The sequence below is a fragment of the Alligator mississippiensis genome, chromosome 5 (assembly GCF_030867095.1).
Source record: "Alligator mississippiensis isolate rAllMis1 chromosome 5, rAllMis1, whole genome shotgun sequence".
Taxonomy (NCBI): domain Eukaryota; kingdom Metazoa; phylum Chordata; order Crocodylia; family Alligatoridae; genus Alligator; species Alligator mississippiensis.
This window is the reverse complement of record NC_081828.1, coordinates 114,795,200-114,808,749: the sequence shown is the minus strand read 5'-3', so window position 1 is coordinate 114,808,749 and position 13,550 is coordinate 114,795,200. Positions and strand designations below refer to the sequence as shown.

The 13,550-nt window shown below is 38.1% G+C and overlaps 1 protein-coding gene across 2 annotated transcripts in view; it reads right to left on the bottom strand.

Moving 5' to 3' along the window:
* Positions 1 to 13,550, bottom strand: part of CDH6 (cadherin 6) — a 137,910-nt gene that overhangs the window by 28,057 nt on the left and 96,303 nt on the right. For both annotated transcript variants that reach the window (XM_019483351.2, XM_006276324.4), the window contains 4 exons: positions 7,362 to 7,656; positions 4,849 to 4,968; positions 2,735 to 2,902; positions 812 to 999 (listed from right to left, as the gene is read on the bottom strand). In XM_019483351.2, the coding sequence (XP_019338896.1) occupies positions 812 to 999; positions 2,735 to 2,902; positions 4,849 to 4,968; positions 7,362 to 7,656 (771 nt within the window). The remainder of the gene's footprint in view (positions 1 to 811; positions 1,000 to 2,734; positions 2,903 to 4,848; positions 4,969 to 7,361; positions 7,657 to 13,550) is intronic.

Genomic DNA, 13,550 nt, shown 5'->3' with positions numbered 1-13,550 from the left:
CCCACTGTAAACAAGATTTCTTAAAACCCTTTTTGACAGCCAAAGTGCAAGCTAGTAGATGATGCCTACTGTGATCTAATAAGGCACTGTGATTAAAAAAAAAACAGCAAATGTACACTGATGGGTTTATTACATTATAAATAAAACCTACAAGTATTTGTCTGTGTGCTTGGAGATGCTTTTGCGTATATAATTAACACCTTTTGAAGGTTCAAATAATAATTTTTAGCAGGTAAAAAATTATACAGGACACAGAGACACTAGTGAGGGAGTAGGGGTGGCCAGCTTGCTCTATGCATGCCACAAGAGGCCCAAGAAGCCTCTGGGTGTTGCACCCAGCAGACTGGTAAGGGGACAGGCAGCACAGTGGTAGACAGGACAGGGAGCAGAAAGCAGAGCAGCAAATCAGGTTATTGGTTAACACAGTGCCTTCAAATAAGCAGAGCCAATCTTTTTATAACCACGTTAAGGATAGGATCCACAGCTGAAGGGCATGTCTCCCATCATTGTTATGAACATATTCAAGAAGTAAAATTGATTTATTTATATATTTTGAAGCCTATCCTTCTCCACAGACTATATGCCTCCCTCTAACCCTCATTCAAAGTGTATATGCTGTATGTGGGAACAAGGTGAGGTGAAATCCTCACCGAGTAAAATAGGCTTTGTGCAAGGCATGTGGAGGAGATTCCTTGTAAGTCATGTGCAAACGACATCTATGCAATATCCAGTATAGACTATACATCACATAAGGCTTGTTACAGCCCAGTAAAGGCTTATAAACACAACCAAAGTTTATTAAAATGTGTACCTTTTTGACAGTTATAATTCCTTCCTGTGTGTCTTTGTCAGTGATGATCCCAAATATGTCTGATCCATCCCCCTCAGTAATACTGTATTCAATCTTGGCATTTTCACCCACATCAGCATCGTTAGCTTTTATCTTACCAATCGGTGAGTCAGGTAAGGCAGACTCAGGTGTTTTGAATTGATATGTGCCTACAAGAAATGAGAAGGCAGCTTTACTTTACCAGAATGATGCTATTTTGGAGACCATATATAAATACTGAATTTCTTTGCCACCTACAGACAGCACCAATATTTTGAGTGGTAGATTTAAGAAGCTGCTGTATTGCTATATTGACAAGACTTTAGTGAAAAATAAACCTTGTCCTATGTCTTAATTTTATAACAAAAAGTAAAAGTAATTTATTCCTTGACAAGTTTCCACTATGACATGACAAAAACTTACAGCTCTTTCTGGGCAGCATCTGGGGTCCCATTTGGCCAGATTAAGATAGGATACAAAAAAACCTCTAGATTGTCAAAAGAGGAACAAAATAGACAGACATGCCAATGGCCAGTGTCACTTTGTGGCATTAAAGCAAAATCCATCCAAACTGCTTCTGATTACTGTGCTGTATTTCATCCTTTGCCCCTCATGAAAAAGCTACTTCAGGAGTTTCAACAGTTTTGATAATGCCTAGTTACATGAAAATTAACGGTAAGAGATACTAATGCCCAGAGATATGTAATTAAATCACTGGGGCAAGTTCTTACATCTCAACATAAGTCCTATTCATTTAGAAAGGAGCTGCTTGCCTACAGCTAAGGGTGAATGTTGGACTTAATGGTTCCAACAATATGTTTTGGTGGCTTAATATTCAAAGCTTCCAGTTTTGTCTGATAGGATCTGGAATTATTTTCTCTAACCACTGCTTCTGCCCTTGATACAAAAAGCAGCGGTTAGAGAAGAAGAAAAAATAGGATGAATAGCTTTTGAATCATCTTATGGTCATGATCAGTCAATAGCATAAAGGGCTGTTGCTTCTAAGAGGTCTTGTGTGATTTCTTTAAATTTCACACAAATACTTACTAGTTGACCTTAGGCTGGGGAAGGAAAGCAAGCAGAAATAATGTGTGTGTGTGTGCAATGAACACAGGAAAAACCAGTAAGGAAAATGAATCCCTGGTGCAAGCATTGATTTCAGTAGGTTTACTCCAGGGCTAAATATGAACTCTTTAAATGAGTATATTTGAAAACTCAGACATAAAAGCAGAGCAAAAATGTCCCTTTAAAAATTACAGACATACACTAATAAAGGTTGTATAGGAGATACTAATGAATAGCATTTAGAGATGTACATTAATGAACATCTCATTACTCTGAAATAGATGTAAATATTACAAGAAGTAATGTTTTCCGTTCCCTAGAATTACATAGTAGTGTCATGCTTCTTTCTCTGTGGAAGCCCTGATACTCAGTAGGCAGACAAGGTTATTTGGGTGAATCTGATATCTTTTATTAGACCAACTTAAATAGTTGGAAAACAATTATTAAGCAAGCTTTCGGGTTCAAAAACCCTTCGTCAGGCTAAGGAAGTTTCTGCAGTTGGTGTGTGCTCTTCCTGGATGGAGTGAAAAGTAAAGAAGCCAGAGGTTAGTCTGGTATGCACACACCAACTGCAGAAACTTCCTTAGCTTGACAAAGGGTTTTTGAACTCAAAAGCTTGCTTAATAATTGTTTTCCAACTATTTAATTTGGTCTAATAAAAGATATCAGATTCATCCAAAGAACCTTGTCTGCCTATGTCCTTAGACCAACACGGCTACAACCTACACCCCTGATACTCAGTAGGTTCACAGTGTTGGAGAGCAGAGGTAATAACTGGACTGAAAAGCATCAACTTATGATTATGCCCCTGTAAAGCCTTAGGAACGAAATGCTCCATACTCTGTGGGAAGCGAGGTGGATTGTCATTGACATCAGTCAGTGTGATGTTCACTGTGGTGGTCCCTGATAATCCTCCCATCTGTCCACCCATGTCCTTGGCCTGGATGACCACTTGGTATTGCTCCCTGTTTTCTCGATCCATGTTCAGCAAAGCAGTTTTGATAATGCCTAGTTATATGAGAATAAAGAAAACAAACATCACTTGTACTGTACTGACTTTGACAGAAACACTTAAAAAAATTAAAAACAGTCTCTGTGTGATGAGTAAACTTTGCCCAGTGTAAATATTTACTCTTATAAGATGGCACATTAAATTACAGGCTTGTCATATTGTATCTCAGGCTGCTGCCTGTGTGACAGCCACAATATTAATGGCATCCCAAGAAAGATGTTTAAGCTATTTGTATGCATTGTTTTTTATATCATTTTTTATCCCTTTTATTTTTGCTTAAGTTTCTCACTGAACTGGAAGAAGATTTGTGTCTCATTAAAAGGTGCTCCAATTTTTGCCCTCCCCCCCATCCCATCAACTTTTCATTTTGACAGACATGGCAAAAACAAACTAACTTCAGCAAGGCATCATTAAAAGGCAGTACACCAACATTACATGGAAGAAGGGATATTAATTAAGAAAGGAGTGGGCACCCAAGCATAGTATGTGTGTGTGTGTATAATATATATTTATTTTCTATTTATACACTGATTGAAACATTCTCGCTAAATGTTTTTTTCAGGAAAAGGCTTCAAATGCAAGTTTGAAGTCTAACTCCCATTGAAATTTAACAATCTACATTAATAATGAAGAAAAATGTTTGCATTTTTATCTGGTCTTTTAAGGCCAGATCTTCAACTCTTTGCAGCCATTAGGGGTCAAATCCTGGCAACACTGAAATCAGTGGCAAAATCCCTACTGTCCACGGTAGAGCAAGATATCACACTAGGAGTTTTGCCATTAATGTCAGTGGCATCCTTTGCTGTATTGCCCCTCTCATCCCCACCCCTGCTTCCCCAAACATTCCCGCTGCAAAAAAGATTGTTGTAACTCAGTTTCCAGCTTCATCATCTTTATTATCACTTTGGCTGAAAACTACTGGTAGCACCTGTACTTCAAAAGAGGTTTTGCTTAAAGCCTCCTATCACCTCAGAAGCCACTGGGCACCATTAAGGACATTCCCATTACCTCTTCCTCCACCTTCACCTGAATCTGTTAGGCTCAGTACTGTTAAATGTCTGATATATTTGGTGTACCTTGGGAAAAATTCCACTCTATAAGATCCATCCACTGCAGAGAAATTAAAAAGAAGCAGTTTCTCTTGCCCCTGGTCTGGGAAATATGTAATAAAGCCCTGACCTAAGATGGCAGATTTCACAAAAGCCAAGACATTACATACTACAGCTATTTCATAAAATCAGCCAGGCTTCTTAAGTTTTACATAGACAAATTCCCAAGTTGTCAATCACATGCTTAAGAAGCCCTTTGAAAAATAAAATCAGCTACAGTATCTGACTTGAGACTCTTCCAGGAACACAACTGGAAAAGTATAGGTTCCTAAATGTAATCTTATTCTGAATGGGCTTGGCTAAAGAAATTGACCTTTTCTATTGCTATTCTAAATTAAGATATCCTTCAGAAGTTTACAATTAAAATTATGTAATGCTGCTGAACAAAACAATAAATTGTAACACATTTCAACACATTTTAAAGAAACAGAAGCAGCAGCAGGAGAAAAAAGATCCTTCATCTTAATTCAGCTATTATAAAGATCTGAGTACTGCAAACTTTTTTCCCCCTCCCAGCCTTTCTCCTTTCCCCATAAAAGCCATAATATTTGGTCTAATTTAAGCCTCCACAAATTCTCTGTGCCCAATGCTAATTGAAAGTAATTGAAAACTGGTTCACATTTAGTTCTAATTATATTTATTAGACTTTGAAGTTAAGATAAAAATAATGTAGGTGTCATGTTTACAGATGTATCGCTCTATTGGGTTTGTCAGATTTGCACCGAGTAAAATGTTATCCCTTTGAAGTTTTAGTTTAATATGTCTTAGCTTGGCTTAGTATGTCATTTTAAATTACAGACATTGTCAAAGAATGACAGATAAGGTCTTCTGACCTGTCTCAGACTCAACTGAGAAATATGGTTGTCCCTGGAGAATGCTGTAGACAACTTTAGCACTGTTGCCGTAAGTAGGATCATCAGCGTCGGTTGCAGTGACTTGCACAACAAATGTACCTGAAATGATAAAAAAACACCCTATAGCATTTTGTCAGTATATAGTGGCCAGCACTGCACTGTATATCTGTCCAGTTGCTTGTTTGCTTGACTATTGCATAGAAACCATTGAATTCAAACATAGTGTGGCTATGGCAATGTAAATTCACAAATAAAAGCATACTGTAATATGGGCCATTCAGAAATCCTCTTTTGTGTGCAACTGGAAATGCCTTTTGTAGGGAATCTCAGAAACAGGTGACTGGAAAATTCTGAGGACTAAATGACCAGGTTTCTATGTAGAATCCTAGTGGTAAAGTCCTACAGAGCTTTGGGGCTAGAGTTGTGGTACAAACCCTGAGTGCCCCTAGTTAAAGAATTTGGAAAAACTGCACCTGATTTTTCAAGGTGCCCTTCCCTGGATATTTTAACAGGGAGCAGGAAGAGCCAGCCTCCAAGCATGACATCTCTCATGAAGCAAAGAGCTATAGTTTCTCTACTGGTAATCTATCAGAAGTCTAGAATGAGCTTTTTAAGCGAATGCCGGTGAAATCTCAGAAGGATCAGACTTTGGGTGTTTATCACAACCTTGGGTTTATAAAACTGTGCTGGAGATGAACCTGCCTTCAGTTGTGATGCTTTGACACTTCTCTTTTTAGTCCTAGCAGGAACCTGGGAGCATGGCAATATGGAATAGTGAAGACTAAAAAACAGGGCGCCTATACACGTGCTCCAGAAGTGGGGGCATTTTAATTAGAGCGTCTCTCAGGAGCCACTCTAATTAAAACACCCACAGGGTCTTGTGTATTCAGTGTCCTGCATTTCAGAATGTCAACAGGGGCACTTTAACTGAAGCTTGCTAGACCAACTTTAGTTAAAGTGCCCCCACCACCATTTTGAAATGTGGGATGCTGAATGCACGAGACACTGCAGCACGCTGGAGTGTTCCGATTAGAAAACTCCAGCAGACTTGATTAATCGAGTTTGCTCCAATAGGTTCTAACCAGAATGTGTCGAAGCACATATAAAAGTGCCTACAGTTTAAAACTGGACTCAAAATGTTCAGTTCACATTTCATTCAAATTTGGGTCAAATATTAAGGGAGGTTCATATTTTATCCAAGCTGCTTTGCTCATTCCTCAATTTACATTGACATCAGGTTGATACTTTACAGAAAGACAATCTCCTACTATGTCTGGACTCATAAAGCCTACCGATTGATAGAAGTGTTAAATTCTGTTTCCATGAAATACAGAAATGAACTAAAGCCCAGTGACCTGAACACCTTCAGCCTCTGGAGTTGTTAGAAATCTGAATTCAGGTTGCAAAACAAATTTTGCTGGACTGGATCTGTACATCAAAGAATCTTCTGAGCTGGCTCTACTGGTCCAGCAGGGTGCCAGGGTGAATGGTGGGGCTTGCCCCCCTCTGCCACTGAAACAAGTGCCCATCTGAACCTGTGAATTCAGTGGTAAACCTCACCCCCACTAGCCTGGCCCCTGAATTCCTGGTGTCTCTGGAACTCCTGCAGGCCAGGGGAAATGACTGTGTGGACTGAATCCGGCCTGTGGGCTGTATGTCTGACAACCATGTCATATTGTAAAATGTTAGGGGCGGGGGCTCACTTTAATGAGTATGACTTTAATCCATATGACAAGTTCCATAATTGTGCTGAGAAAATACACCCCGGAGCTTTGATTTGCCTAATGATGGAGGTTCATTTAAATTTCTTTTCTGATGCTGTTGAATTAATGATTTATTTCACTGGACATTGTCTCTGTTTAGAAACATGATACATACAATTCAACCCCCCAACTCTTTCTAACAGAAATCAAGAATGAACCTCCTCAGAACCAAAGGAAACTGAATCTATGAAACTCTTTGGAAAAGGCCCTCCAAGACACCAAAAGGAAGATTTTAAATTATTTTTTTGAAATCTGTGTGTTATTTTTTTTCTTTTACTGATTGATTCTAAGGGCATGATCCAATGCACATTTAAGTCAAATGAAGAGGTGTTGACCAACTTGAACAGATTTTGTGAACATTCTTTTGTTAAATAAGAATAGAAAAATCAGTGAATGAGAAAGGAATTTAACAATTCATTGCTGAATCAGGTAGAAGCAGAGGTGTGATGCCTTTCTGTTCTGAGTGATTCAGGCTCCCTTCTATCTTATTCATTTTTCCAGTTTGTTTCTGTCCTCATCTATAAACAAGTATAGATAAAAACCACTAAGTCTTTTGTTCAAAGTCTAGTATATATATTCAGGATCAGACTCTCCAAGGTGCTGAGACTCTACAAAACAAAGTCAACAGTGGTTATCTGCCCTTAGCACTTTTCTGTATTGAACCCTGGATCAATTCCCCAAGAAGACCCCAGACCAGACAGTGTCAATATTTCTTGAACTGGCACCTACCGACATCTGACATTTCTGGAACGCTGGCATTGTAAACATCCTTTGTAAACATTGGCTCATTGTCATTGATGTCATGGATCTTAATGATGAATTCAGACTCTGGTTCCACTGGTTTTCCAGTCTTCCTGTTTATTGCCTGGGCCCGAAGTATATAAACAGGCTTTTCTTCCCTGTCTAGTCTCTTTGTAGCCTGTATGTCTCCAGTGTTTTCATTGATAATGAAAAGATCTCCAGCTCCATCTCCAGAAAGGATGTACTTAAGTGAGCCATCTCCTTTATCTTGGTCTGAATGCAGCTGATAGTGAAATGGGAACAAAAATAAAAAAGGAAATAAATACTTGGAGCACCTAAAGTTTGTATTTGTCACCACAATGCATATGTTATTCTTGTTTAATCCCAGTCAAAATGCTCAAAATGACTTTTAAGTTGAATTATTCATTTTGTATGGTCTCTACTCCCCTGCCTATAAAGCAGTTTCAAACCAGCCAAATTTCCTTTTTTTTTTTTTAAGAGAATTGTTTAAAAAATAAAGTGGATAGTGAACCTTCCAAGGAAGTGAATAACTATTCAAAAGGTAGACGTGGGTGGGAAAATGCTCCCATTTCAACTTTGAAGCATTGAAAATTTTTCCTGTTCTAAATTGTGATAAAAAGTTGTGGTCCAAATAGTTTAATTAAAAATTCAATTCAAGTCAGTCTCAAAGTTTCATTATTATAATTTAAAAGATTTCAATCGTATCCCCCTGTCTCTCTCTCTCTCTCTCTCACACACACACACACACACACACACACACTGTTCTTAATCAAAATCTACTCAACTTTCAAAAGAAAACATCATTTTGGCTTATAAAAGAGCAAACATCAGACATCAACAGTTTCAAAGCTTTTTTGCTCAAAATGTTGTGATTTGGAAAATTGGAAATCAAGTGTGGGGTCAAACATGCCTACAGTTGTATGGGATACACCTGATGGCACTCTGCCATCATAAACTTAACAGATGTCTGCCAGAATAAAATGGCACGAATTGATAATGCTTACGTCATGGTCCTTAATCTTGGGCATTTGTGGTGTAACAAGGGGTATGGACATCTGTTTGCTTGGCCTTTTTAGCACCATAAAAAGAAAGATTTATTGAAGCACCTGATAGCACCATAGGAATTTGTGGGATAGGTCTCTAAATAATTCTTGCATCAGTTTGCTAACATTTCAGTAGAAGTAGTTTTAAATCTGTTTAGTTCTGATTTTGTTCCTTTTCTGTAATAACTTACATTTTTATATGTTAGGGAAAAATAGTCAATTTACTAGAAGGGAAAACTGTCTTGTAGATGATAAATTTGTAACATTCCCTTGTGAGTAGAATATTTGAAAACCTGATTTGTTATTCTAGATTCGGTTATCTACGTTTGTCCTTGACCATTTGTTTGGGGGAGAAGTTTTATCCAGACAAAAACAATCTGTTTCTTTTTTTCTTAAGTGTCAAGATGTCCTGGAAGCAATATGCTGTTTATGTGACCTATATGAGGAGGAAAAGAGATGCCCTAACCATATAAAATAATTTTAAAATAGGAGATAAAAAAAAACCAAAAACAACAAAAAAGAGCAAAGATTAGGTTAGAAGAAAAGAATGGAGGAGGGAATGCAGTAAAACCTGAGCTAGGCAGTCATATATTTGTGTTTATTGTAATGTCATGCATAGTGGTATGCTGACCAGAATAAAATGAGTAATAATAAATAGCCTTTTTAAAGTGAAGCTGTGTTTCCCCATAGTAGGAAGTTCACTTTAACCAGATGCGCACATTATGGTACACCACAGCATTGTTACATTTGGGAGATTCTCAAGGATGCAAATTGCCATAGCTTGATTTCCTGCAATGGCTTCAATGAAACAATGAAAATTTGTACCACCCAAGGATCTGTCCCTAAACAGGTGTCCACACTACAGTGAACTACGCTATCAGCTAGACTGTGTGAAATGCTCAGTTCCCTGTAGGACCTTTCAGCTCCTGGTGAAGTCAGTTGGACTGAAGGGCACTAGGCACCTCCAAAAGATAAGTCTTCTAAGTCTAACTTTAGTGTAAGTGTATTTGCTTCCTGCAAAGCTTCCTTTGTAATAGAAAATTTTCAGAGTTAGCGTCCTTTTTTTGCACTGTATCCCACTCAGTGATCAGTGGTTTCTTATTCCCATTTGTCCAGTTCCTGAGTAGACTTTGATATGTATGGAATGCAAAAGCATAATGGAAAATATGTGATTCTGATGTGCCAGGGTCATGCATTTAGAGTTACTTGCAGCAGTTCCTCTAGGGACTTTATGGGTATTCTGCTGTAATGTGATTAGTTTTATCCATATCTATCATGATTGCCTCTGTGGAGACCCTCTACATGACATCCTTGGCAGGGGAAGTGAGATCATGCATTGCATGACTCCACAGGTGCTAAACCCCACTTTCTAAAAGAGTTCCCACTCTTCCCCTGTACTCTGTAATAGCAAGTTATAAACTAAACATGCAGGGCAGAGGACACTGGAATGGTTCTTCACCTTACCTATGCTCTATCTAATGCATTGCTCTCAACATATCTGTATCTCATTGTTACCTCAGTGGAAAGCTATTTCAGGACAGGATTGTATAAGTTAATTTGAAAAAAGAACACAATCCCCTTCCCCTCCGCCCCCCACACATACACTCCCCAACCCAAGAACTCAGTACATCTACATGTGCATTAATGTGCTTTAGTTAATGTGCATAAATCTAGTACCTCAAGGCACTTTTACATGTTCTCCAGGGGTGCAGGGGATGGCACTTTAACTAGAGCAGCTCCAAGAGGAGGGTGCTAGAGTACAGTAATTGCCATACTGCAGAAGACTTGATTAATTGAGTGTGCACCAACATGCTAGAATTCATTAAAGCAACTTCCCCCACTCCTGGATCACGTGTATGAATGTCCATGGTTTTTAGCGACGCTTCAATATACATTAAAATAGGCTAATGCATGTTAAAGTGCATGTGTAGATGCACCCACTGTTATTCAATGGTATACACTCCACATGGCAACTGAGATGAGTAATGTCACCATAAAAGTAAGGAAAAGGATGAAATTTTCTTGCAGTACTTTCGCTGTGAAAAATAAATGTAGCAGCAATTACATTTATATTAATATTACAGTAAATTAATTTGCTAGGTACTCAGAATTTAATTTGGATTCTTCTGTGCAATCATCCATCACAGTCATTGGAAAAGACTGAGGATGAACAACAAATAAAAGATTTTATGATGCCCTAGGCACACTTTTACTAATTTCACTTTAATACCGTTGTTAAGTTTAACCATCTGGTTCATTTTTTAATGATTTATTGTCAAATAAAAACTATTCAGTCTGTCTTGTCACATCTTCCTTAAAAATATCCTGGGCCAAAATTTCTTTGTTTGGAGGCTTACATGTAGAACCTTGGATCCAGATTTAATCAATAGAAAAAAATATATATTTCTCTAAATGTTACTAGGAAACTTTGGGACAGCTATGCTTGACATTCTTTTGGTTATTAAATAACAAGTATTAAAAATGAAGACTTTCTCCAAAACTGTCTACAATTTGAAATAGCCTCATGTTTAGAAATGTCAGTGGAAATGCTGCTCTAAAACAAGAGTTATGACAATGACATATGTGCAAAGATATAAAGATGCCATAAAGAAAGACATAAACAAAAGTTGTAACCAGAGTGTCTGTACTGCATTTTGTTTTCTTGAGGCCTGAATATATTTTAGTTTATCTTGAATAAATAACATCATTTAATGTAAAGGAAAAAGGAAATGCCAGGACATTTTACCGATAAAGTAAATGAACAGAGCAGAAATGGTGAATATTTCAGCACAGTATGTGGAAAAAAGTAAATGTGTCTTTTGTGAACCTTTACCGATGTTACATATGGGCATATTATTAAACTGTTCTTTATCTTGGTGTGCAGATGTCCTCTTCAGTGTGATGGTCTCCAGAGTTAAAAATCTGACCTCAAAAATTGTGAGATCTACTTATTTAATGTGTCATTTGATATTTGAATGCCTTCTACCCCAATCCCAGTGTGTGTGTGTGTGTGTGTGTGTCAGTTTTGTTACCAGTTCTCCCAAATTTATTCAGTAAGGAAATTCTGGCCTCTGGTACAGTTGTTTGGATAATATGGAATTACCAGTTTTTTAGAGCAGTTCAATCTCTTGGTTACATCTCTGATCCACCTGCATCTACCACCACCCCTTCCCCAGATCTGGGTTGGTGGAGGAAGGGAAAAATTCCTTTCATCCTTCTGCCTCTTCCTAGTTTTGCTATTGTAGAGGAGAAAGAGGAAGAGCAGAGAACAGGTTATCACATTTTTCACAGGAGAGAGCAAAACCATCTGGAGCTTCTAGACTATCATCTCCCTCCACTTCCTTCACCTTTTTTACAGAGTGCTATCTCCTTCTTTTCCAGCACCCTTCCCATGCTCAAAACCTCTTCTATATTTTGAGGCAAGGAGAGGCAGCTCTAGTTGGTTACTTTTCCCCAGGAGAAAAAGAGGCAAATCAGAAAGGGTTTTCACCCTTGTCAGTGGGTTGGAGTTTCTAGATCCTCAGGCCTCCAGCCAGCCTAAAATCATATGACCTGACAGGAAATGGGAAGAGATGTCAATGCTGATATTTTTCTAAAAATGTCATTTTAAAGGGAACTGGTATTAAGGGCCACGACTCCAGAGAAAACTGTTTGGTGAAAGTGAAACTCCCATCCACTGCCCAGTGAATTCAAGGAAAAGTTTCAATGAGCTTAGTTCTAGATGGATCAAATATAAATTGAGTTCTAAGTAGCTGTGCATTTAAAAGAAGTATATTATGGGAAGGAAGATTTTTTAACAGATTTTTTTTTTTTTTTTTACAGTGGGAACATAATGAGCTCAGGATTCATTTAAAACTTATTGCCAGGAAAAAAAAAAAAGATTTATTATTATTTTAGTAATTATGATTATTTGTAGTGAAGCAGAACAGAAGGGCCTGCTCTGCTGGGTCAAGCCCCTACTGCACTAAGTATCATATAAATACAGAACAAAAAGATAATCTCTGCTCAATGACATGTAGATGGCATGGAGTGGTACACTTCTACTATACTCTTCTAGATAGTATAATTAAGCACATTTATAAATGGCTTTCTTTTTAGCTTGCACTTTTTAGCTTGAAGACATATTCCTGTTTATAATGCCTGAGAACTGGGTAACGTTGTTTTCCACCCTTTTATATCCAGTCTAAAGTCCATTTCCTATCACTAGTAGAACACCCCACTCATTGAATTTCATAGCAGTCACTGCATTTCTTGAAAGGTTAAAGTCAGTTGACCTTGGGCCTTTATATACTTTAATATCAACCTATAATTATCTAGAAATGTACAGCCTGTCATATCCCATTGTTTATTTGTATTTATAAAGGGTGCATGCTATTCTGTTTTGGCTGTGATCTAATTTTTGTTTTCTTATTTAACTTGGTAGTTAAGATTCACTCAAGTATGTGAAATATTAAGTAGAGAGCAGGTAGGTCATTAGCAGAACGAATCAGTGGCAATGGAGCTATTTGTGTGCATGATTTTCCAGTTAATAACTTAATTTCAAATTGAATACAGACCAGCAAACTGCTGTCTAGGTATGAACTGATTGAACCACAGAACAACAGTAGCATAACTGGCTGGGCGGGAGGACCAAGGCGGCAGTCCTGGGTGCTGCCTTTATTGGGATGTGCAAAAGCAGCTCTTGCCCCAATAGCCTTGGGCATGGAGCTGTGCTGTTATGCCTCTGCATAGCACAGTACCCTAGAAATTTCCCAGTTCTCAAATTAGTTGCTGTCAACAGTTTTGAATTACATCTGGCTTCTCTTTGAAAATCACACATGTATCCCATCACTCCCTCTCTTTCTGCTGGAGCTCAGCATCTTGGTCAGCATTAATTTCTCTCTTCTCAATCCAGCATCAGATGTTCTGTCTAGTTGGCCATGCTGGGTAATGGGGAAAAAGAATCCATTAAAATCCCTAAAGTTCCATATATACTGAAGTATTTTCTGACAATATTATCCTTTCTCAGAGCATAGGAAGGCTAAATTTCCATATTTTGGATCAGGACTGTCCAACTTCAGAATGGCTGGGGGCCATGCACCATGCAGGACATACACTGCAGGGGATAGCCCCC